This window comes from Fusarium verticillioides, chromosome 4 (genome assembly GCF_000149555.1).
Source record: "Fusarium verticillioides 7600 chromosome 4, whole genome shotgun sequence".
Taxonomy (NCBI): domain Eukaryota; kingdom Fungi; phylum Ascomycota; class Sordariomycetes; order Hypocreales; family Nectriaceae; genus Fusarium; species Fusarium verticillioides.
In genome coordinates, this window is record NC_031678.1 from 439815 (window position 1) to 462295 (window position 22481).

Sequence of the window (22481 nt, forward strand, 5' to 3'; positions counted from 1 at the left end):
TGCGTTTGATGAAGATGGATGGATTGATGGATGATGATGATGGATGATGGAAGTTTCTCATGAGCTCAGTGTTGGAAAGCTAGACGTCTACTTTACCCTGGCGAGGAAGGAAGATGCAGACGGTTTAGGCGCTGCCTCAAGGAAAGAACTGCCATACTACAATATGTGGATTGTAAGGCACTGCCCTGGCCAAGTACCTAATACCAAGGATTGAACAAAGTCACAGTCCATTTGTTCATCTGCACTCACTTTGGTTACTTTGCTTGATGTTTCTGGGGTCGGCAATTACCTCAAATTCCAAATCACCTCAACCACAGCTGTACCGCCAACAAGCACAGCTGTCCAATTGGCGTGGCTCTTCTTTGAAACATATCTTGATACTTTTTTCAAGGCCTTTCTACTACAAGTAAAGCTCCCGCGGATGAGTGACGTTGAATAGGATCGAGTTAGTCGGTTGGATGCACTGCCACCACCAATTATGGAACCAACTCGTTGGCGAGGCCGCGCGGCCATCTTAGCCCTCACCAACATTTAAACTTCGAACCCTCCCGCGAAACTGTTGCGAGTGAGATTTCGAAGGCCTTTGGTTCGTTGGTCTGTCCAATTTCATGGAGCCTGATTCACTCCATGGCTGCTACAATAACGACCAACAGTCGTGCGAGTGCCTGTTCTGTTGTTGGCCTTGACTTACACGAACAAACCTCTCTCTTCAACCCAACTGAACAACGCAACAACTGCACAAATCCCTCCCACATTCAACCCTTCACAACAAAACAAGGCCAAGAACCTTTCAACCTTGGCCGGATAACAACCCGAAAGCCACACCTTGAGACGATTAAGCTTATTTGAACCAAGCGAGTTCCCTAGCGAGTCCACCAATCATGCACCAAAATCCCACCCACGGAGTCTTGACCCCCTTGTCGCCACATGAGATAACGATCGTTACGGTGGCTTACAGGGGGGTTGGCACCCACTTTCCGGTCCCTGGCAGGGCCTGAAGCTACGGTGACTGTCACCCGCGTGTGCCGATTGGTATGCTCCCACGACGTCATGAATTTGATGCTTGCAAGTGCGGCTCGTTCAAGACCACATCACCGGCTTTTCTATCTGGCTTCCTTCTTCTTCAATTACATACCTCTCCTTTTACTTTTAAGGTGTCTCTTGTTTGATCAAAAGAGACTCTGTCATTCAGGATTTCCAGGTTGGCCCCATCGTGGCAGGAACGCGGTTGCGTGCCCACTTCCCGTTCTTCTAGATGTCTTTTCCCTGCTCGACTTCTCTTCTTCCTCAACTCATTCTGCCTCCTCCTCGATCTTCTCTCCGGCCTTCTTCACCTTGGATCTGCTACGCCAATTCTCGCCAATTCTCGCCAAGCTTTCACCTCAACACAGAGCGTACCAGCCAGTCCCCCTTAAGTTCGCTTGCAGCTCCGCCCCTGCCGACCTCGACAATTCCGCGGACACCACACACCAATCCAACCACCACCACCAACAGCAAATCGCAGCAAACTACAGCAAATTCTGCCTCATCCCACTCGGCCGAGAGATTATCAATCCTTCCCTATCTAATCTCATTTCCAACCCTCCGACAACCTTGCAGTTCTATGGGTCAATATGACGCTGGTGTGGATCAACAACTGGATCCCGGTTCTCTCGGCTTGGGAGGACTCCAATATCAGTGGCCAACAAGAGAACTTCTCTGAAAGGGGCTTCTTTTGCGAGTCAAGTCTCAGTTAAGGTATCTTGAAAGAGGGGACTCTTTTAAAGGAGTTTGTTCTGGCCCCTGTTGCTTGAGAAAAAACTCCTCAATGGCACCCCCAAATTTATGATATCTTACCCGAGTCTGATCAAGTTTCTGGTTTTTTTTTTTGCCTTCCCTAGACAAGCCGTTCACAGTGATGAGACCTACAATTGGAGAAAGAAGGTGCTGTTGCTTTGACGTTTATTCGTGTGGCTAATTGTTGCTTCTGTCTCGTGTTTGCCTCGACACACCAAGATGTTGAGAATCCTTCCTCCAACGAGCTTTGAGAGACGCCCTCCAACTCGCGCGGCTAAACCATGTTCCCCGCCTTCTGGGACTCTTTCGTCCTTGCAAGCTTATATCTCCACCTGGCGGCCTCCCATCTGAGCGACTAGAGACAGCCCTTCTTATACCCGACCATCTCACGCCCAGAGTTCGCCATGCCAGACAAGATTTCAACTTCAATCGCCAAGATTTACAGCCTCCACCGGATTCGATCGATACACTTGGTATCACTCTTCTCGACAATGGCAACCTGAAACCAATTCTAATCTATTCCAACTCCGAAGCTCGTTGTCTTTCGTATCTCGCCAGCGACTTGTATCGTTAATCATGTATCGAGACTCTTCCAATGAGAATATTCGTTGTCAACGCCTGCTCGATGGCAGCATTACTTCCATTGCTTCTGTTTTCGGCCCTGGTCCTGGATTGAGCACCATTGACATCAACCTGGTGCATCCCCCTGGACATTGAGGCTGGTGTCGAGAACTGTGTTAGCCTGTGCTTGTGTCCGGTAGTGCCTGGCCATGCGTGCAACGAGGCAAAGGCAAAGCTACCTTTTATGGTGTTGTTCAGTTAACTCAACGCCTTCAAAAACTCCGTTCTCCTTCCGCTTCTTGGTATCTCTTTTTACGAATTCGCCGCCAGACTCCTCAACCATATTCCCTCGATGGACTGTGTTGTCAAATATGTACGTTGGTATGGATACTTGTTGTGCCGTATTCCAGCTGTATCCGCTCTTCTGGCTTCATGGAGATGTCGAACTTATTCGACTGGGGGTTGTATGTGACGACGCTGGCGAACTCTGTCCCAGTATTGACGGGCTCGGTACACGAAGGCTATCGGCATTTGAATGTGTGCGGTGGTGCTTGTTCTTGTCAGGTTCTTGATGTACGCTCGCTGTCGCAAGAACTGAGAGTTTATCGAGGGGATTGGGGTCTGGCCTACCCTGACCGAGGACGAGAGCTGGCAACGCTGGCAGAATGGGTGGTTGAGGTCGAGGTTGCAACAGCGGTTGACGCTGCTCTACTGGTAAAGGAAGTGCTGGCCCACTGGAAAGACCAGCTTTTCGAGCGTCTCTCTTGATTCCTACGACGGCGTCCACCACATCTCGAGTACTCGTGTTTTCTGGTGCGATATGGGGAGGCGGTAACGCTGACCTCGGAGGTTCTGCTGAGTGTCCTCTTGACAGAGGTTGGAGAGGAATCTTAGGTGCAGCGGCGAGAAGCGGTTGGCCAGATGTTGACTGCGAAATCGTTGCCTTTGCGGCTTCGGAAGCGGGTTGGTCTGGAAAGCTCTGCAAGAACTTTTCAACATCCTCATTGGTGATACCGTGGTACCCTAGCAGGATTTTTAGGCGTGAGTTTTCGACAGCAACACTGCGGGCTGCTTGTTGCATCTCCAACGTCGCTTCAACACCTCGGCGCTCATAGTCTTGAAGCTTCTTCTGCAGACCTTCGACGTACTCCTTGTGTCGTGCACGGGACCGTCGTTGATTGTCACGAATCCGGACAGCTGATGGGTTGGTCGAGCCCTCCTTCTGCAGGGGAATGTGTCAGACAAAGTACACTGCAAAACGGGACGAACCCAGCTGGCGACAAAGGCAAGCAAGATGAGGATCAGAACTCACCTTTCCTCCTGTCATATTGGCAAATACAGTTCATCTGGATGCCGATCCAAAGTCTAAGCTACGTCAATGATGGCAGCGAAAGCCAGCCCATATGAGACTCGAGCTCTTCTTGATGTAGGTACCGTTTGACTCGCCAAGCAGGACGCGCGTTGATGGCCAAGCACTGACTTCTTGGCGAAAGATCCATGTCCTGACGGTGCAGATCCAGCCGATGTCAAGGAACGCTAGCGCCAGTCATGTTTAAACATATTGAACCATGGCAACCCTATCACGACTTCGTGCGTTGCATTGCTCAATCGGACCTGTTGACTTTATTGGTCTTTTTTTCGAGATGAACTCCAAAGCTTAACACACCCAGAGTTTCCTGAAGTTCTCTACAATAATTACAGCAATCCAAAGCGACCCGACCGTCTCACGCAAAGACTCAAATCACAATCTGCCTGTGAAACGTTGCTTACAGGCAGAAGCTGGTGGATACACATGTCGAGTTTTCCGCCCTAACCTCCCTTGACTGAATAAGACCCGAGTGTTACAGGGAGCTGCAGGGAGCTACAGGGAGCTCTGTCTCTGATTGCGGGATGCCCAGAGGACTAGGCGCCCCATAATTCTCAACGCATTGCTGCTGGGCTCGCAGCTGCTGCGCCACGGTCTTTCGGTCCAGCCGACCGCCAAGCAAGCCTCTCGGCTCCTCATAGCCGATTAAGCTGCGATGTTGACGATTTAAGGTGATGAAGGGCAAGCTTGAGACCAATCTCCTTGGAGGAGAGACCACTGTTGCAGGTCGGTGAGCTCAGGGACAGAATGTCGATTGATGAGTCTAGGCCCTGCAAGGTCTGCCAAGACCAGGTCTGAACTCCTTGGGCGTAGGAGCTGTCACTGAAGGATTCCCCTTCGTCGGAATGATATCTGTTGGGTTTACGAGCTGACCAAACAATGACATGGTGTTCTTGGCCATGCTGAACCGAGGCTGAATATGCAACATCATCATCAGCTTGGCCAAGGTATTCCCTACATCATACAAAAAGGTCGTAGGAGTTTCCGCACTTGATAGACAAAGACAAGCGGAGCCCATTGTCAGAGTGTCAAGGTCAAGAGTCGAGACCTCAGCAGCCAAGACTTGGCTCCAATCGATCAAGACTGTTCAACAGCTACAACTTGCACAAAGTGGCTGTGTACGTGCCGACTTTCCCATATGCCCCGCGGTCCCGCTTGGCAAGTCTCATGAGATAGTTATTACCGCCGGCCAAGTACGAGCGTTGTATTACTGGTATCAGCGATCCAAGATGATTCCACTCCACGGAAATTGCTCCCTATCAACAGCAACCACCCCCCGGCACTCTCTGACTGAAATGGCGTGCGCTAATCCGAGCATCCTTTTTGCTGCTACCTTAGCTAGCTCCCCACACTCCCAGACTCAGCCGGCAGTGCCTTATTTACGGGGTTTAGAGCGGCTAGTTAGTATACGAAGGTCTAAAAGGCACAGGAACACTTGAATGTCATTCGTGACTTCGTACACAAGGTTTGTCAATCTGGATAAATTGTGCCGTGCAAAGCTTTACTCGTTTCAGTATGTGATTTGCACAAGTCCCGATCAACCACGTGGAAATACAATCAGCCCACTGGATCAATATGAGCAAATTTCGGTCTTTTACGAGTTACATGGTACTTATCAAATGACTGAGTATTCATTCGGGTCATTGTTATTTCCGATAAACGACGCTTCTTGGCATATGCCTTATTCATGTTCTTGATTTGGGTAGTATTGTACAAAGTTCCATTTCCTGTTTTGTTTCAGGATTTTTGGGGGTATCATTATTACGCTTGAAAGAATCCATCCCATCTCCATATCTGCCAAGTCAGGTCTATGTCACTCATCTGGACCATGTCTTGGCGATCATCCTGTGCAATCTCCTTTCCGCCCATCGTGACTCGCTCTTTTTCTTGCATCGCAGCCTTTTCATCCTTATCGTAGCTGCCTGTCATTCGTCATAGCTTACTTGAAAAGTCGCTTTCCTGTACGAGTCGAAAAGCGCTCAACTCCATCGCCCTGCTGGGCATGCCAGAGTTGCTGCACGCCTACACCGCGGCTCTCTCCAGATAGTCTGTAGCGGCGCCAGGCCTCGCGTAGATGATCGGGTCGGAGGGGACCGCGCTTGAGATCAATCTCTTCCTCTGCTGCAGCAGGGTCGTCGTTTGTCGAGGGTGGAGGTGTAGGTAGTTCGCTCTGCTTCTCTCCAGCGTGGATCCATTCTCCCTGTACATTGCGAGCGGCTTCGATGATCTCACCAGCGAAGAGCTTAGCCACTGCTTTGACAGCTGTGCTAACGTTCTGCGGGACCGATTGAGAGACCGTGGCGTTGACGACCTGTAAATGTCAGTATCAAGAATTGGACCCTCGTAGAGATAAACATACTCGTTTGACGACACTATCAGCCAATTTAGCTGCACGCCAGAGCTCATATCGGTTATACTGCTGAGAATCAAAAGCCTCAACAAGCATAGCTCGCAGTCGAATCTCCTCCTGCTTCTGCTCCTGCGTTCTGGCAACGACGTCCTCCAGCGCCATCTCAGCCTTTTCATCATCCTCATCGTCATCCTCCTTCTCACCCCCTTGTCCGCTCACAGCAGTAGGCGCCCGTCCTCCGACAAGACTGGGCGTCTGTTCACGAGCATCATCTGCCTTGGCGTTCTTCGCCTTGCGGCCGCGTTTCTTCTTCGGTGCTGCGCTGGCTGTTGTGCTCACTGCGCTGCCGCTCACATGGGACTGGGCATCTACGGATGGAGAGCGTGGGAATGGAGATCGTGCTTCGGGAGGGAAGGATGTTTGGCGAAGAGGATGCGCTGCGGAGCTGGTTGAGACGGAGGTCTGGGAGGGTTTGCGGCGCTTGTGAGGAGGTGCGGAGCCGTCGAGAGTTGATGGGCGCTTCTTGTTGGGAATCTGAGCGGGTGATGGGTAGGGAGGTGACATTCCTGATGGAGAGGTTGCGTACGGCGGAGAAGCCATCGTGATTGATCGATATCGAGATGTGAAAGGGAGAGGTTCAAAATGAGAGGCGATGTAACTAAGCAAGCAACAGCGAGGTATTCCGAGAAGGCGTTCTTCGAGAAAGATACGTATTCTTCGATATCGGCGTTCTTCGCAAAGTCGTTCACAAGATGGCGTCTCTCTTCGTCACGGCTTTCGGAGGATGATCCGGTGCATCAGGCACATAACGCGTCTGCTATTCCGAACGGAACGGACGTGAGGTCCAGTCACGTGCGTACCCACATGATCGGACCCACGGCGTCAGCGACCGTTTCTGCTGCCGACCAGTGAGAGTCTGAGACAAAAAGCTGCTAGGCCGTTGACGTCAAAAGAGCTGCTGATAAGATAAAGCAAACCCGCGTGGGAAAATAATTGCAGTTCATTCCCCGCGAATCCCGTGGAGCCCCTCTAATTTTTTCGGCGTTTGGATCCGGTCATTGGCTTACATTTTGGCGTGAGAGAGACATTTGGACCCTGACTCAATCGATTCGGTTTCCGTACTTTACTCTTTTCTTTGGCTTGTGTCTCGTCGTCAATTATCGCCTGTTTTTTCTCTTCTCTTGACTTGACTCATAAAGAATACATAGTACTTATCCCCCCTCTTTCTCCTCCATCCTCTCTCTCTCCCCAATTCTCTTTTGCTCTGCTTCTTCAGTTTCACATCGCCACCATGCCAACCTCCGAAGACGGAAAGAAGAGATCCCACGACGTCGCAAGCATCTCGGGCTCCTCGTCCAGCAGCGACGACTCCCGCAGGCGCCGTCGCGAGCGCAAGGAGAAGAAGAGAAAGAACGGTGACACCACTGTCGCTGTCAATGGCGCAAAGCCCAGCGCTTTCGCCCAGCGTCGCAATAGCTTGGCTAAAGCTTCGCGAGATCCCCGCGATGAACCTCTCCCCCGGAAGCGCCGCGCTGCTGCACCCCAGAGCGTTCCTGAAGAGGAGGGCGCTGTGGTGAAGATTAGATCTCCTAGTCCTGTCATTGACTTTGATGGGCTCAGTCGACCCAGTATGTTTTATTTTTACCGATGGTGATTGTGGTTGCGCTTACTGACGGTGTTAAGGTCGGGGAACGAGAGAGCGCAGAGAGGAGACGGAGGAGCAGCAGGCTGCGCGACTGGAACGTATGAGCGGTGCTGTGCGCACTATTCTAGAGTGTGTCGGTGAAGATCCCGATCGCGAGGGTCTTCTCAAGACTCCAGAGCGCTACGCAAAGGCCCTGCTCTTCTTGACCAAGGGATACCAGGACAACATTGAAACCATGGTCAACGAAGCTCTATTCAGAGAGGGACACAGCGAAATGGTCATCGTCAAGGACATTGAGATCTTTGTAAGTTCTTTTCGACACTCAATTGCAGAAATACAGCTAACAATTCCCGAGTCCCTGTGCGAGCATCATCTCGTACCATTCACCGGCAAGGTTTGCGCTTCTCCTCCGAAATCGCACGATAATTCGAACAAACAGCTGACTTTTTCTTTTTTCCCCCGCAGATGCACATCGGCTACATCCCCAACGAGACCGTCATCGGCCTATCCAAGCTCCCCCGAATCGCAGAGATGTTCGCCCGCCGTCTACAGATCCAAGAACGTCTCACCAAGGAAGTCGCCCACGCCATCATGGAGATCCTCAAGCCCCAGGGCGTCGCTGTGGTCATGGAGTCGAGCCACCTGTGCATGGTGATGCGCGGTGTCGAAAAGACCACCACCAGCACCATCACGAGCTGTGTCCTTGGCTGCTTCGAGAAGAAGTCCAAGACGCGCAATGAGTTCCTCAACCTTATTGGTATCAACCGATAAAGAGTAACACGGTCGCAAATTTAGGCCGAAGCAATCTTCAACATGCTTATGATGGAAACGATAAGCCTATGAAGAACATTCATCATGTATAGGAAGGGTGCATCTCATAAGAAGTGCATGCACCGAGTACCATCACCATTGATTTATCTGCATTGTCGGCGTTACGGTTCAGGAAAGGTTCTCCTCCAAAGGGCGGTTTTGGGACAAAAGAAAGAAAGAGGCCATGTCTTCAACAAATTCGGTCGGGTCCAAGTTGTCATCATCAAATTTTCTAGGAAAACAGGCGGGTACAGCGTTTATTAGCCATTGTCCCATTAGATGTCCGGGCTCAACGCCCTGGAGAATATCATATCACAACCATGTTTAGAGTTTTGAATTGAATGAAATAACCTCATTAATAACGTAACGTAGCCGACCATTGTTTATGTAACATAGCCTGGTCTGATAACCAGTACAACCTCATGTGTGTGGTGTGGTATTCTCGAATCACCCATCTCAGACGCCCTTGTATGGATCTCGTACAAACAAAATTAGCTCAAGAACAAACACCAAATGGCATTACCGACCCGACCTGACTCCTTTTCCTTCTTGGTATTTTGAAACCGAACGAAAACGCCTTCACCCCTTGTCATCCCATCCCCTGCAAACTCATTCCCCGTCTAGAAGAGCGTCCATCCCATTTCTCTCCTTTTCCAAGGACGCCGTGGTCATGGTGACATCTCCCCCAGCGTCGATCTTTTTCTCGTCATCTTCGTCTTGGTTCGTCATCTCCTTGAACATTTGATCCACGTTGCCATCTTCATGCTTGATCATTTCTTCGTCTATCGGATTGGATACGCGTCTCTCAATAGATCCACGTCCAGTTCCCCAAACGTTTGGCCCCCACATGGCCTCGGCTTGTTTTCTGCCCAATTCAGTCCTCGCGAGAATCTCCAAAGCTTTGCTCTTCTCAGCGTCGGTCTGGAAATTGAGGCCATCGTCGTGACCTTGAAGGATTCTGTCCTCCAAAGACATTGATGAATAGTCAACAACCAGCTGCGGACCGCCAGCTCCCAGGGGTCCAGCATGCATACCATTACCCATGCTTACCGAGTTGGTTCTTGAATGGCCTGAGGACTGCGATTCACGACGGTCCCCGTGGCTGTTGGGGCTGCCAGCTTCACCGGGACGTGGGTAGTATCCCGACCCTCCATATCCGGATCCGATTCCACCCATAGAATGCGACGCCGCGGCTGCTGCGGCTTCGGCGTTGGCTGCCTTCCGGCGCAGACTGTTCGCCTTTCCTCGGGCGTGCTCGGGCAGGTCGTCAGGATTGTCCACGCCGTACTCAACCAACATCTTCTGTAGCTTTGTCGGTCGTGGTTTTCGTGTGCTTCTGGACTGCTCCTGGATCGGCGGGGCTTCAGGGGCCACAGGGCACCATTTATGAAGTTCTTGGCGGAAGAAGTTGGTCTCGTATGTGAGCAAGACCTCCGCCCCTTCAATCTTTCGCAGATAAAATCGTTGGGTCTCTGCCTCAGCTTCCGTAGACAACAGCGGGTTGCAATAGTTGGCAATATGGTTTCGGAAATTCTGTGCATTGTCGATGATTTTGTTGAGAACCTCTTCTTCCTCAGGTTGGAAGGGCAATGATGCCATTTCCTCAGCGAGGGCCAGCAGCTCCTCTAGCTTCGGTCGCGAAGCATCTCGGGGAATCTTCATCCGCCAGTCACAGATAGGGCAAGTATACTTATCATCCTCCTTCACCTTACCACGGGCAATCTTGAGACATTTGTAGTGATACCTAGTGGTGTTAGTAACGTGTAAAACATTCTCGTGACAACTTACCATTCGTGGCACATTTCGCACTCAATCATCATTCCCGCCTCTACCCTTCTGCAGATACAAAAGACTTGTCGAGATCGGCTTTCGTCCCATTTGCTGGATCCTTGCTCGGGGCTAACCTCTCTTGAAACCGGCTCCCCGGGCATTCGAGGCGTGTCGTTTTCGATGTCGAAGCAATCCATGTTGCGCTCCAGTACATACTCAAGATGACTCTTGAGGATATGTAACGGGGCGTTGGATTTACCGAAGAGTTTCTTGCCTTTACGCATCCAATCTTCGTGACGCTTGCGTTCGTTTTCGAGTTCGAGAGTTCCATCCGGTTTCGAGTTGAGGTCTTCCAATCTTTTCTGGATCTCTACGACTTCTGAGTACTTGGGCCGGTCGTGCAAATCAGGGAGTCGACACCGGTCCAGCAATGAAACGATCTGGCGCTGGGCTTCCCGTTGTTTGTGAAGGATTTGATCAACTGCGCCAAGAGTCTCCTGCGAAACAGGAAGCACGTTGATCTGCACTTGGCGCGATAGTGCTTCGAGCTGTGGGTAGTGGACAAACTCAGCAACAATGAGTTCCTTGGCTTTCTTCTCCCACTGCTGTCCAGCGTGCATCTGGTCGCGATAGAAGGTCAAATGGTCGTTGTATGTTGGAATGCCAAGTTTGCATCCTTCTTCAATAAGATCCTGGACTTCTTGAAGAGTCATGTACACTCCTCGGTTGGCAAAGGCTTTCTCATTCCATTCTGACTGCTCCAGGACCTTCATTAATTGGTCAACCTCGGGAATGTCCACATTAAAGCCGCGCCCTTCTTCGAGGAGTTCCTTGACCGTCTTCTGGGACAAGGTGGAGGTGTTCCTCAAAGCCTGCGCCGCAGTCGTCTGGAAATGTTTGACAGCTTCGGCGCGCTCTTGAAGCTGGAAAATCTCTGGACAGTCAAAGCCAATGTGCTCGGCTTCATCAAGAAGTCGATAAATGTTTGACACATTCCGAGACTCTCTCTCTTTCTGGTCCTGCTCAGAGTTGCCGATCGACTTTCGCATGCTTGACTGCCAGGCTTTGTCATTCTTGTGTCGGTTTTGCTGCTTTCTCACAATGAAGTTTGTCGCCTCTCCCACCCAATCATTGCATCGATTGACGAAGTCCTGAAGCACAGGAAATGAAGGGAGAGGATAAGGAATGCGCTCGCCTTCGTGAAGCAGCGCGCGTAGTGATTTGAGCGACGGCCTTGCCTCTTCTTCAAGTAGCTTGTCGTACTTTTCCTCCCATAGCTCGGGAGTTTGTGCTTTCTCCTTGACTTTGCGGTAGATCGACTCCATGTCCTCGTCCGCTTTTCTGAAGAAAAGGATGTGTCCTTCGCCTTGGAATCGAGCTTGCTCGGGCAGATCACAGCAAGCGTGATAGCCTGCGTGGAGCAGGCAAAGGACCTTGCCCGACTGGAGGCACTTGAAGCGCGAGAGATACGAGAAAGCCTTGCAGTAACTGCAACACTGCTCGTCTTCGTCCTGAACATCTTCGTCTTCTATCTTAAGTGTCAAAGAACATGTATCTTCGTTGCCTCCTCCGATTTTACAGTGATGAGGCGCTGTTTCAAGATGCCTTGCAACAAATTGTTCCCTTTGATGCAATTCTCGCTTGTGTATGCGATCGAGGGCGGGTGCTAACCATTTCGCGGTCTGGATGGTCAGGCCTGTCGCGGCACTCTCCGCAGCGGTCCAGAGAAGCTCGTCGTGGGAGAAGCACGGTTGCCTTCGGAAGAGCTGCAATCGCTCAACACCAGCCAGTCCAAAAGGTTCCCAGTCATGTGGTGCAAAGTTGACAGCTTCATTGAAGTTGAAGCCGTGGTTGAACCCGGCATGGTAAGCCTGTGGAAATGTAATGACGAGTTGGCCAGCCCTCTGATCCAGAGCATATACACGAACTCCGGCCTTCTTCAATTGTTCGGGGGTCAAGAGAGTGACAAGCTGGAAGAGTAGATCCGGTTGTGTTTCGAATAGCTCTGGGACAGCTTCCTTCATGGCATTCTCAAACCTTTCAGCGTCCTCGCCCGGGATACCGTACCAAGTCTTGGTTGCGCCCAGGTGTTGGTAGTTAGCAGAGTAGGCATAGTGATCCTCGTTGTGCCAGCAGAATGTCGAAAAGATCATACCGACGTAGACCCAAGGAACTGTCATGCCAGAGATATCAGATTTAATATGTCTGAACAGACTCTCAGGATGGAATGGAAGAACGTTGAGATTCCAAGGGTCAGTCGCATATGGGTTTTGAGGATGTCGTTCCGCGGTCGGAAATCCTGAGCCGTGAGTTGTGCAATGGATATCAGCTCCGTACTCGACCTCGACTGTCTCTTCTAGGTCGGCAACCAATCTCCAAAACTCAGTCTCAACATCCTCCTCGGTGACTGGTCGATGACAGTTGAGCTCGTGGTCGAATGGCATCTTCTTCTCAAAGTAACCCTGCTTGAAGTCGTTTGCCTTTTGCTGGAACTGCTTTAGCGAGTAAAGCCCACCCTCCTCGAATCCGAACTGGCCATCTCCAACTAGACATCGTGCGCAGTTCCATTCGTTATCCGGCTTTCGTTTCAGAGGTGGGTCGAGGCATGCTGGATGGTAGGAATGGTCGCAAGACTCGCAAATCAGTAGAGAACCAGAATCTTCACCATTACCACAAGTTTCGCATTTCTACAAAGTCAGCTTATCCCCGTTTGAGGACGACTTGACTTACCTCGCCTGGCGGTGGTGGCTCTTCTCGCGGAATCCTGGGTACTGAAGGACGGAATGGCGTCATGTGCGATCCAGCCACAGTGGGGACAGCATCTACGACAGAAATGTTAGTACATGATCATGGAGCCAATGAAGAGCGAGATCGGTCATCGCAGCTAAAATCCCTGCGTATGGTACTCAAGTCGGAAACGGAAATGCTCTACGTTGCGACAATGTGGATTGACAGCAGGGAAGAGAAATCCAACAGTCATCACTCACCTTTCTTGAGTCGCTTGCTGCGACGGCCGCTAGCCCCTTCAGGATCCTCAATGTCGATGTCCTTTCTGGCCGATTCAGATGAGCTTTCGCAGCTTAGCTGACGCTTCAATGCTGTTTCTTTTAGACTGGAGGCTCGATTGTCTGGAGTGTTCTTTGCTGAAGACGCAGGGCTGTCAAATCGCTTAGGGTCAGGGGTGAAGCTTTTTGGCTCACTGGTCACACTGCGATTGATACTTGTGAAGCCAGCATTCGCGGGAGTAAACCCGCCCGAATTGACTGGTGTGAATCCACCAGATGTTGGAGCTTGAGAGGGTATGGCATCGGGCATGGGCGTGTCGCCATCCGTTTCCCTCTTCACTCCAATGATGTTGGCCTGGAGTGTGTCGGAAGCATTGCGCGCTGGGGAATCACCTCGGATGCTGAGAGGTGTGTTGACATTTGATCGCTTAGCTGGAGTTTGCGCAGGACTCGGGGTCAATGGTCCGCCATACTCTTGCTCCAGCTGTTGGTGAACTCCGGGTTTCGCAAGTCTGAGGTACTCCTCGTATGGGCAAAGCCATCGTTGGTAGGAGTTTTTGAGTGAGGTCGAAAGAGAGGACATGATCTTCCCACTATAGCCCAAATCACGGCCAATTTCTGCCCATTTCTTATGCTTGCAAACCTTTTCAAAGCCGCCCCGCGACTCGACCGCTTTCTTTAATCTATAAAGATCAAGCGGTTTCTTGTCCACGTACGGTAAGCGATGTAGGTTGGTTCCATGTTGTTTGTGGAATTTTGAGAGGCCATCAAGATATGTAAGGTTGGCACGTGTACCTGCAACATGTGAGCCGAGTGCGATAATGTCAAAATGAGTACCACATACTCCCTTCCACCGAGTTCAACTCTTGTTTTCGGGTTCTAAAGTGGAATTTCTAATTAATTAGCACAAATCACCGACAGCTATCGCACAGTGATAGCTTGAACGCGCTGGGATTGCGCCGATTGTCGCACCTCGGTATCAATGGCAAACTCTGGATTCCAAGAATCTGGAGGAATAATCTTGCAGATGCCAAAGTTCTTTGCTTCAGGTGTGATTTTCCGTAGGTATTCGAAAGGGTCTTTCCATTCCTCCTCCGTTGGGCGGTACGTCGGTGCTTCTTGTAGACCGTGAGGACGGCTCTGCTTGACGACTGGTTCCCTGACTGCGGTGGGCTGTCCGCGACGTTCGACGGAGGTAAGATCCAGCGGAGCACTCGTGAGTGAGCTGAGAGGTGTCTGTGGATTGATCGGGTGGTATCCATTAGAATTCACCTTGGGTTTCGGTTTCGATGAGGTGCCAGCGGGAGCACTAGGTGAGCTTCGCGTGCTTGCATTCGTACTGTGGGCGGCTGCAGGAGCCGCGGCGCCTACAGTTGGCACTGACACCATGGTGGGAGCGGACGACGATGCGTTGAGCGGCGACTAATAAAGAGGAGCGGATTGGGATCGGTCGAGCGTTACGATTACGCGGCGTACGTCGACTTCATACTCGGGCAGGCCGTCGTCAATAATTCACCAGCATCGCAGGCCACAAGGTCTCAATCGCGACGAGTGACCGAAGTATTAATGATGACTAGAAAGGCGATGTATATCGATCTTCGCACCTGGAGTCTAGTGTTAGTGGTGAGTTATACTTGATTGATACCATGGAAGGGAGTACGAGGGGGTATCTCCAACTAACACGGGATATACTCACGAGTAAGTCGATATAAAAGGCCGATTGTGCAAAACACACAGAAGTTATCGTGACTTTCGAATCAAGGTCCCAAAGTTGATGTTCGTAGTGGTTATAGCTTGAAATAACCCGTCAGCCACTCTAATGGGACTGTAGATGCTGAATGAAAGAATTAAAAGTGAGGAAGGAGCGGAGGGTGAAGGGTGTGAGTGGGAACGGAAGTTGGGAAGGTGGGAATGGGTCGAGGGAATCCCAGATCTTGGAGGCGCGAGCGAGCGACGAAGGACGGACGGTACCTAGACACACAAAGGGAACCCAGAAGGGACAAGGGACGAGGGTGTGTGAAGGGAAGGAAGCCCAGGCCAGGGTGCGGCAGGAGGTTCCTGGTAAGTGCACGCCAAAGACAAAAGTGGACTGGACGGGCAGGTAGGTACCTCTGTTTAGTACGATTCTGGCGCCAGGCACAAGTACCCGCCGCCTTCTTTGTCAGTGACTGTACGGAGGCAGGGCCGGTGAGTTCGGACCAGCAAGTACAAGAATTGCAGTGGATTTTCTGGACAACTACGACTCTAAAATGCCCATCGTATCACTTTTCTTGTATTACAGGCCATATCGCGTTCCAACGATGCCTTTTCTTCCCAATCAAGGCTTTGTTGGCTGTTTCAGCGCTCAAAAACGCCGTCCTGATACAGGGCCCCGAAAACTCATGTGGCGGACCCACTAGCGACGACATCCGGCCGGTGCCCCCATTACCGAGAATCACATCGTCAATGTCCACAAAAGCAGCATCCACTGTCAAGAACAAAGAAGATGTCGGTTTGGAAGAGAGGCTCTGTGTCGGCACGCGGTCAATGTGGCGTCTGGGTCTAGTCGAACTCTAACCAGCACGTTTGCGACGCAACCGCTAAATTCAGGGAGAATGCCACAGCCTTATGAGGCATATTGGTATCCATTGAGCATCGCCAGCCTGTGACCCGACAAATCCAGCATCAATATCACGATCAATGCAAAGGGGACGAGTCTGACAGACGAGAAAATATTTATCTTACGGCCACGTCGTCATGGAGAAGGAGGTATCCGAATGCGGCAGGGCATGGGTGACATTGAAACCAGTCACGCGCTGACTGGCATCATCATATTCCTTGTCCAGTTGTGTGGCTGCCTTTTGTCCCGCTCAATAGCGATGGCATGCCCCTAAAAGTCTGACGGCCACAGAGACAAAAGGCGGGCCCAGAAAAAATCCAATCTGATATCGAACTCTCAATGAACAGGGGTTAGTTAATAATGGACCGCTTACGAGCCAATCACGATGAGATGACGTTCAGCACAAACGCCGGGGTCCTGGTCAGCATCATTGCGTGGGGAACCGGGGCACACGATATTTTGGGTGAGGCTACAAACAGACAGGCAGATTGGCAGAGTACCTGGAACAAGAAAACTTGGGATTCAGACCTGAATGACAAAGAGACTCAGGTGAATTTCCAAGGACTTAGCAGGCCTTTCGCTGATTGAACATTGGCATCCTGCTTCCAGGATGCGGGTTTTTTGTTTCTTGGGTGATGCCTCAAAAGAATGACAACACCTTAATTCGAGGGCTTAAACTTTCTCTGCACTACCATCATGACAACCAGCTGTCCAGCTGGCGTTAACAACTGATCAAAAGTATGTTCACATCCGAAGCATCAAACATTGACAACAGTTCAACGAAATGCAGAGCGGGTATCATCATATTAACGCCAAAAGCAAAAAAACAAGCCATTTTCAAATATCCTCCTCAGCTGCAGCTTCAGCCGCAATCTCCTTCTTCGTCCGCCGTTTCTTCTTGAGTAATTTCGCAACCTCCTTCGGTCCCCTCACACGAAGAGTCAACTCCTTCATCATGTCGCTCCAGTTTATCTTGCCGCCACAGCTTGGACATGTGCATGATAGGGGGAGCAATATCTCTTTTGGTTCACCTTTGAGAGCGTGTTTTGACCAGCAGTCGAGATGGCCCATTGCTTCGCATCCGTCGTGGGGACACATTGGTTGAAGTCCTTGACCTGACTCTAGCGCTTCGTGGCAGTGGACACAGTTCCCTTCTCGTTCAAACTTCACGACGTTGTGCGCCTTCTCGACGTATGGCTTGATGGGCGCATAATCCAGTGGCAGGGCGCGAATACCCCAGGGCTCAGCAGATTTGGTCCCGTTTGGCCCTTCGTCTGGTTCATAGTCCTCCATGATCTTAATCCCCTCTCGTGGTGTTGTCTCCTTAGCCTTTAGCCAATTATCCCAGGCTTTCTTGGGCTCTGGTACAAAGAAGTGCAGGGTAAGTGGCCACCGTGCAAAACTCGACACGCCAACAAGCAAGTGAAGATTCGATACCACAGATCTCAGGCTATGAATAGGCTTCCGGGACTTCCGTTGCCCCTTTTTTCTTGGCGCCCTTGTCGTTATGCGCTCCTCTGTTGAGATATGTGTCGTTAAATGAGGGTTCGTTAAAGCCCATCTGTGAAAACCCAGTCAGCCACAGACTTCACACATAACGACATCAACGCACTCAAATTTCAGGGCAGCGATTGAACTTGGGAATCCTGTTATGAGTATCATGACCTCCCATGGTCGTAGTGTGTCTTTTGCAGTGCGTACTGCACCGCCTCGTGCCATGCCATTGTGCTGGTTTAGGCGTCTTGGGGGATGTGGCGTTGAACCTATGTAGATTGATGCATGACGCTTTGTTGAACGGAGCACATATACGGCGTAAAGAGCTGGTATAGGTCTTGCGAGCTGTGACATGATTGTTGATGATGGGAATGGATGATTATGTTTACTTGGTGTGAGCGTGAGTTGGAGGGGCGATGGAGTCATGACTAATCAAGTCATGATGCCTTGACCCCTTTCATCACGAGTAATGAGACAAGCCATGATCGTAATACGCCCAAATTATTTTTGAGACTCCGGTCTCCTAGTTTATCATACATACAGATACATCTACAGCAATCCCTGCTTCTGCAAATCCAAGTAAACCTTCTCAGGCATGACATTGCCCTCTCCATCCTCCATCTGAACGACACTCCCCTCATCAACCTTTGTCCTCTTCTTCTCCTTCTGAATCTTCTCCCACAGCTGCATCGCCTCCTCAATGCGGGTGATATCGCGGAACAACGTCGTATTGGTGATGCCCAGACACTTAAGACCGTAGATGTGTCGCGCTTCATTAAAGTGCTTGTCAAAGGCTCGTCGACCCATGTATACAAAGTTTCCGCAGATCTCGCAGGGAAATTCAACACCCAGCCCGTGAAGGCGGTACAGCCAGAAGGGGATTGGCTTGCCGTCCCATGCGAGGGGTAGTTTGAGAGGGTTGTAGATTCGCTCCTCGCCGTCTTCATCCTCGCCCTCCCCGTCGTCTTGGGCATCTTGGGGTGTTTCGTCGGCGTTGAAGAGGTTCTCGAGTTCTTGGGCGCGCTCGCGTTCCGTCATGCCTTGCTTGCGCTCGACGTTGACTCTGGTGTCGCTTCGCTCGGTGCTCATGGCGCTGGCTAGGCGCTTCACTCTATACTCTCGTTCGGCTACCGCGCGCTCCTTTAGCCGTGTCGCTGAGACGATTCCAGTTGCGCCGTTGGCTGGCGAGTCTTGCTCCTGTCGCTGTTTTCGCTGCTCCGCCGCCTTGATGTGTTTTCGCCCTGTGAGATGGTTCTTGTAGACGTTTTCGTTCTTGAACTCCTTTTCACAATCTTCGCACCATACGGCTTCTGCTGTGCTGGTCTCCTTTGCAGTGGCGTTTGTTGAATGTGAGTCCTTCTCCCAGCCCTGAATCTCATCCTTGTCCCATGCCGTTTCGAATTCTTGGTCAAAGGACGCAAGTACCTTGTCCACGTTTTCCAGCGGCCGTGTTCGTCGCATAAAGCTCTCGAGATACTCTGCTAGTTGTCCGACATACTTGAAGTACTGATCCGTCAATTTGTTGGCTCGTGTGACTCCACCATGTCCAGGTGCAAAGTTGTCAAAGTTCTCGAGGTATTGCAGATATGTGAGTCGTCGGACATTGGGAAGGTTGAGGTAAGCCTCGTGACAGATGTTGAGATCGAAAAATCGTCCATAAGCTTCCTCTCCAGAAAACAGAGAGTCGACAATAGATGGCATCGGCTCCCCATCCGATTTCTTGATCTGATATCGCTGCTCCGAGTTCTCTGCTTGCTCGTAGGGATACCTCTCGTGATGTTCGCGAACGCCCTTGAGCTGCTTGTAGAACTCCGCAAAAGGGTCGCCTGTACCGATCTGCTGAATCTCTTGCGACCGGACACCGTTTTCGTCTTTGTAGATGTCGAGGAGGTTTTTCGACTGAACTTGGATCTGATCTAATAATTGAGAAATCTCATGATCTCTGTTGAGGCGATCACGGATCTGCACAGTCAGTGGTTGCTTCGTCAAGCGTTTTAAGCTACTCACATGTCTGGGCTCATCGCGAATGCGATCAGCGATACCTTGTTCCAGGCGCTCTAGATCCTCATGGATATAGCGCTGTTCTTCGAGAACGAGCATCTTTGCGAAAATTGTCTACAGAAACTTCCGCGGGTATCACAAATTGGAAACACAATGATCTTCAAATGAATGCAGATGATAAAGTTGAGATGAGCTTGATGCTTAAAAAATTACGGAGCCTGTCGCGAGTTTCAGTGGCGTTCAGGCGCGCAATTCCTTACCGAAGAATATCCGGCGCGCGCTCCATGTTACGTCTTTGCTCTAAAAGTTGCAGACCAAAACTTTGACCCCAGAAAAAGCCCCAACTTCATCGCGAAAGCGTAATTCTTCACCTTACAAACATTCATCAACAACAGGCGTAACCATGGCTGAAAGCGCTGGAGGAATTGACCGAAAGGCCGATGAGAGGATGGAATTTTCCACCTCCAAGGAGGTCACGGTCCATCCTACTTTCGAATCGATGTCGCTGAAGGGTATGTCGTGACGACCAGTTTTATGATGTAGCTAATGTTTTGGCAGAGAACTTGCTTCGTGGAATTTACGCTTACGGATACGAATCGCCTTCTGCTGTTCAGTCTCGAGCGATCGTTCAGGTCTGCAAGGGTCGCGACACTATTGCTCAGGCGCAGTCTGGTACCGGAAAGACAGCTACCTTTTCCATCAGTATGCTCCAGGTCATCGATACCGCGGTGCGAGAGACACAAGCCCTTGTTCTGTCACCGACACGAGAGTTGGCTACTCAGATTCAGTCCGTTGTTATGGCTCTGGGCGACTACATGAACGTGCAATGCCACGCTTGTATTGGAGGCACAAACGTTGGAGAGGATATCCGCAAGCTCGACTACGGTCAACATATTGTCTCAGGCACCCCCGGCCGTGTGGCCGACATGATTCGACGAAGGCACTTGCGCACCCGACACATCAAGATGCTGGTGCTCGATGAGGCCGACGAGCTTCTTAACAAGGGATTCCGCGAGCAGATCTACGATGTGTACCGATACCTGCCCCCTGCTACCCAAGTCGTGGTCGTCAGCGCCACCCTCCCATACGACGTTCTCGACATGACGACCAAATTCATGACCGATCCAGTTCGCATCCTCGTCAAGCGTGACGAACTGACCCTCGAAGGTCTCAAGCAGTACTTCATCGCCGTGGAGAAGGAGGACTGGAAATTCGACACGCTATGCGATCTCTACGACACCCTCACCATCACGCAAGCCGTCATCTTCTGCAACACCCGACGCAAGGTCGACTGGCTCACCGACAAGATGCGCGAGGCCAACTTTACAGTCAGCAGCATGCACGGCGACATGCCCCAGAAGGAACGGGACAGCATCATGCAGGATTTCCGACAGGGTAACAGCCGCGTTCTCATCTCGACTGATGTGTGGGCTCGTGGTATCGACGTTCAGCAGGTCAGTTTAGTTATCAACTACGACCTTCCTAGCAACCGAGAGAACTACATCCACCGCATCGGTCGAAGTGGTCGTTTTGGTCGCAAGGGTGTTGCTATCAACTTTGTTACTACCGAAGATGTGCGCATCCTGAGAGACATTGAGTGTAAGTGTCCTTGAGACCGTCTGGTCGTGGATGAAGCTGACTTTTTAGTGTACTACTCTACCCAGATCGACGAGATGCCCATGAACGTTGCCGACCTCATCGCATAAGCAAAGAGTCAGTAACTCAGTGACATGCACAGTCAATCAGAAACCAAGAGCAAAGAACCCGCGTCGAGTACGTGGTGAAGAGCGTGGAGGAAGGGGGCCGTGTACTATGCTTAGTAGGTTGCCCATCTCACATTCACATCCTCAGAACACGACTAATCCAACCAGATTCAAAGCGCAGAGAACCAAAAACCAGATTGCCAAAAAGAAGTGAAGAAAAGGGGGGCATCAAAAGGACCCTGAACTTTTGGGACAATGTAGTCAAACAGAAGAATTCCAAAAAATTGATACAGAACAAATGATCCCGTCTTATCAGTCTCGTCGCCCGAAGTTTCCTAATCCGTACAAGCACCATCTTTGACGTGTGGGCCGAAATGATGACCCTGGGCCATGCCGAAGCCCAATTTTAACGTCCATGCTTTTGCTGTTATCACGATCAAAGATGATGGAGTTTGTTTCTTTTACGTGATGGATTGCTTTTGGGGATCATCGTGAGATCTTCCCCACGGGGTAAAGAGATTGCAACTGTAACATTATCGCGAGGTGGTTGTGTTTTGAGGATACCTGGGAACACTGTATTGCTTGACGTTCGTTTTAGCTACAGTACGTATAAGCCCTGTGGACTGCTGTACTTAGCCTCAACAATACGTCGGCAAACTTAGCCTTCAGAAGCATATACTACTAATACACGAACATCCATTATCTGGTCAAAAACATTTCCTAATCCTTACACAACTTGACATCGACTTACAAATGCCAATAATCTCGGCCCGTAAATACGAACTTGTACCTACTTCTCCAAAGGCCTTACTGATATCTGCTCGGATCCTCCCGCCACAACTCCTCCAAAGTCTTAGGCAGCCCAGGAATACTCTCTGGCAGAATGATCACGAACGGCGTCCCGTCCTCATCCCTATTCCAAACCCTCCTTTTCTCAGCATTCCTCGCATCAATCCACGCTTGCGCCGCTGCATTATCATACTCAAGATAAACCTCGTCGAACCTGACCTGGGCTTTACCGAATTCATGGTAGGCCCTGGTGAATGCGGGACTCTATTTGCAAGGGTGAGCGAAGGTTCGATATGGGCTTGTGATGGTATTGCACCTGTCTCAAGAGCCATTCTACGTAGGTTGTGCCGGGGCGAGCTTCGTTGTACTTTTTCTTGGCTTCGTTTTTGGCTTGTTGGGCTGCTTTGGCTGTGTCGAGCCAGTTCTTCCGTGCTTCTTCGTACTGTTCTTTTCCAACCACTGTGTTAGACTCACTATCAGCCATGATCATGTTATACAAGGTGTGAATAGCAGATTAATGTGTGTACTAATAGCAGGAGCTTGAGGAGGTAAATCTGGGGTAGCGAATACAGCTTCATCTTATAGACCCAGCTCTTTGAGCAAAGTTCAATA

At 50.7% G+C, this 22481-nt stretch overlaps 10 protein-coding genes across 11 annotated transcripts; 3 read left to right on the plus strand and 7 right to left on the minus strand.

The window, feature by feature from the left end:
* Positions 1 to 570: 570 nt before the first annotated feature.
* Positions 571 to 8875, plus strand: FVEG_04467 (GTP cyclohydrolase I). 2 transcript variants are annotated; one of them, XM_018892249.1, is made up of 5 exons: positions 571 to 3763; positions 3831 to 7681; positions 7737 to 8002; positions 8054 to 8092; positions 8164 to 8875. In XM_018892249.1, exons 2-5 carry the CDS (start codon positions 7345 to 7347, stop codon positions 8467 to 8469), a joined length of 948 nt encoding a protein of 315 aa, XP_018748911.1. In that variant the 5' UTR covers positions 571 to 3763; positions 3831 to 7344; the 3' UTR covers positions 8470 to 8875. The 2 variants fall into 2 exon arrangements, with proteins under 2 accessions (XP_018748911.1, XP_018748910.1); XM_018892248.1 differs by having other exon boundaries at positions 571 to 7681.
* Positions 2768 to 3664, minus strand: FVEG_04465 (hypothetical protein; the record flags this gene model as incomplete). Its single annotated transcript, XM_018892246.1, has 2 exons — positions 2768 to 3559; positions 3650 to 3664. The coding sequence occupies 2 exons, from the start codon at positions 3662 to 3664 to the stop codon at positions 2768 to 2770; spliced, it is 807 nt and encodes a 268-aa protein (XP_018748912.1).
* Positions 5317 to 6906, minus strand: FVEG_04466 (hypothetical protein). The gene is made up of 2 exons (XM_018892247.1): positions 6063 to 6906; positions 5317 to 6014 (listed from the first exon to the last, which is right to left on the minus strand). The coding sequence occupies exons 1-2, from the start codon at positions 6651 to 6653 to the stop codon at positions 5643 to 5645; spliced, it is 963 nt and encodes a 320-aa protein (XP_018748913.1). The 5' UTR covers positions 6654 to 6906; the 3' UTR covers positions 5317 to 5642.
* A 242-nt stretch (positions 8876 to 9117) lies between the features above and the next one.
* On the minus strand, positions 9118 to 13146 carry FVEG_04468 (histone demethylase JARID1; the record flags this gene model as incomplete). The annotated part of the gene is made up of 3 exons (XM_018892250.1): positions 13009 to 13146; positions 10297 to 12965; positions 9118 to 10252 (listed from the first exon to the last, which is right to left on the minus strand). Exons 1-3 carry the CDS (start codon positions 13069 to 13071, stop codon positions 9118 to 9120), a joined length of 3867 nt encoding a protein of 1288 aa, XP_018748914.1. The 5' UTR covers positions 13072 to 13146.
* Positions 13147 to 14124: 978 nt separating this feature from the next.
* Positions 14125 to 14874, minus strand: FVEG_04469 (hypothetical protein). Its single transcript, XM_018892251.1, has 2 exons — positions 14256 to 14874; positions 14125 to 14176 (listed from the first exon to the last, which is right to left on the minus strand). The coding sequence occupies exons 1-2, from the start codon at positions 14543 to 14545 to the stop codon at positions 14143 to 14145; spliced, it is 324 nt and encodes a 107-aa protein (XP_018748915.1). The 5' UTR covers positions 14546 to 14874; the 3' UTR covers positions 14125 to 14142.
* A 55-nt stretch (positions 14875 to 14929) lies between these two features.
* Positions 14930 to 15839, plus strand: FVEG_04470 (hypothetical protein; the record flags this gene model as incomplete). The annotated part of the gene is made up of 3 exons (XM_018892252.1): positions 14930 to 14981; positions 15138 to 15344; positions 15565 to 15839. 3 exons carry the CDS (start codon positions 14930 to 14932, stop codon positions 15837 to 15839), a joined length of 534 nt encoding a protein of 177 aa, XP_018748916.1.
* Positions 15840 to 16450: 611 nt separating this feature from the next.
* FVEG_04471 (hypothetical protein) lies at positions 16451 to 17749 on the minus strand. The gene is made up of 2 exons (XM_018892253.1): positions 17495 to 17749; positions 16451 to 17443 (listed from the first exon to the last, which is right to left on the minus strand). Exons 1-2 carry the CDS (start codon positions 17728 to 17730, stop codon positions 16720 to 16722), a joined length of 960 nt encoding a protein of 319 aa, XP_018748917.1. The 5' UTR covers positions 17731 to 17749; the 3' UTR covers positions 16451 to 16719.
* A 109-nt stretch (positions 17750 to 17858) lies between these two features.
* FVEG_04472 (hypothetical protein) lies at positions 17859 to 19572 on the minus strand. The gene is made up of 2 exons (XM_018892254.1): positions 19384 to 19572; positions 17859 to 19338 (listed from the first exon to the last, which is right to left on the minus strand). The coding sequence occupies exons 1-2, from the start codon at positions 19474 to 19476 to the stop codon at positions 17926 to 17928; spliced, it is 1506 nt and encodes a 501-aa protein (XP_018748918.1). The 5' UTR covers positions 19477 to 19572; the 3' UTR covers positions 17859 to 17925.
* A 125-nt stretch (positions 19573 to 19697) lies between these two features.
* FVEG_04473 (ATP-dependent RNA helicase FAL1) lies at positions 19698 to 21788 on the plus strand. The gene is made up of 4 exons (XM_018892255.1): positions 19698 to 19889; positions 19936 to 20976; positions 21025 to 21196; positions 21249 to 21788. The coding sequence occupies exons 1-3, from the start codon at positions 19781 to 19783 to the stop codon at positions 21081 to 21083; spliced, it is 1209 nt and encodes a 402-aa protein (XP_018748919.1). The 5' UTR covers positions 19698 to 19780; the 3' UTR covers positions 21084 to 21196; positions 21249 to 21788.
* A 99-nt stretch (positions 21789 to 21887) lies between these two features.
* Positions 21888 to 22353, minus strand: FVEG_15485 (hypothetical protein; the record flags this gene model as incomplete). The annotated part of the gene is made up of 2 exons (XM_018904613.1): positions 21888 to 22133; positions 22186 to 22353. The coding sequence occupies 2 exons, from the start codon at positions 22351 to 22353 to the stop codon at positions 21888 to 21890; spliced, it is 414 nt and encodes a 137-aa protein (XP_018748920.1).
* Positions 22354 to 22481: the final 128 nt, after the last annotated feature.

Bases quoted from the DNA above. Each gene is read 5' to 3' on its own strand.
- FVEG_04472 (XM_018892254.1), bottom strand. From the start codon at position 19,476: ATGCTCGTTCTCGAAGAACAGCGCTATATCCATGAGGATCTAGAGCGC. The intron at 19,339-19,383 runs GTGAGTAGCTTA...CTGACTGTGCAG, and splicing joins TTCGCGATGAGCCCAGACAT to ATCCGTGATCGCCTCAACAG.
- FVEG_04469 (XM_018892251.1), bottom strand. From the start codon at position 14,545: ATGGATACCACCCGATCAATCCACAGACACCTCTCAGCTCACTCACGA. The intron at 14,177-14,255 runs GTGCGACAATCG...CTAATTAATTAG, and splicing joins AGTTTGCCATTGATACCGAG to AAATTCCACTTTAGAACCCG.
- FVEG_04471 (XM_018892253.1), bottom strand. From the start codon at position 17,730: ATGTCACAGCTCGCAAGACCTATACCAGCTCTTTACGCCGTATATGTG. The intron at 17,444-17,494 runs GTGCGTTGATGT...GGGTTTTCACAG, and splicing joins ATCGCTGCCCTGAAATTTGA to ATGGGCTTTAACGAACCCTC.
- FVEG_04467 (XM_018892248.1), top strand. From the start codon at position 7,345: ATGCCAACCTCCGAAGACGGAAAGAAGAGATCCCACGACGTCGCAAGC. The intron at 7,682-7,736 runs GTATGTTTTATT...GACGGTGTTAAG, and splicing joins TGATGGGCTCAGTCGACCCA to GTCGGGGAACGAGAGAGCGC. The intron at 8,003-8,053 runs GTAAGTTCTTTT...ACAATTCCCGAG, and splicing joins TCAAGGACATTGAGATCTTT to TCCCTGTGCGAGCATCATCT.
- FVEG_04466 (XM_018892247.1), bottom strand. From the start codon at position 6,653: ATGGCTTCTCCGCCGTACGCAACCTCTCCATCAGGAATGTCACCTCCC. The intron at 6,015-6,062 runs GTATGTTTATCT...TGACATTTACAG, and splicing joins CTGATAGTGTCGTCAAACGA to GTCGTCAACGCCACGGTCTC.
- FVEG_04473 (XM_018892255.1), top strand. From the start codon at position 19,781: ATGGCTGAAAGCGCTGGAGGAATTGACCGAAAGGCCGATGAGAGGATG. The intron at 19,890-19,935 runs GTATGTCGTGAC...ATGTTTTGGCAG, and splicing joins CGAATCGATGTCGCTGAAGG to AGAACTTGCTTCGTGGAATT. The intron at 20,977-21,024 runs GTAAGTGTCCTT...CTGACTTTTTAG, and splicing joins CATCCTGAGAGACATTGAGT to TGTACTACTCTACCCAGATC.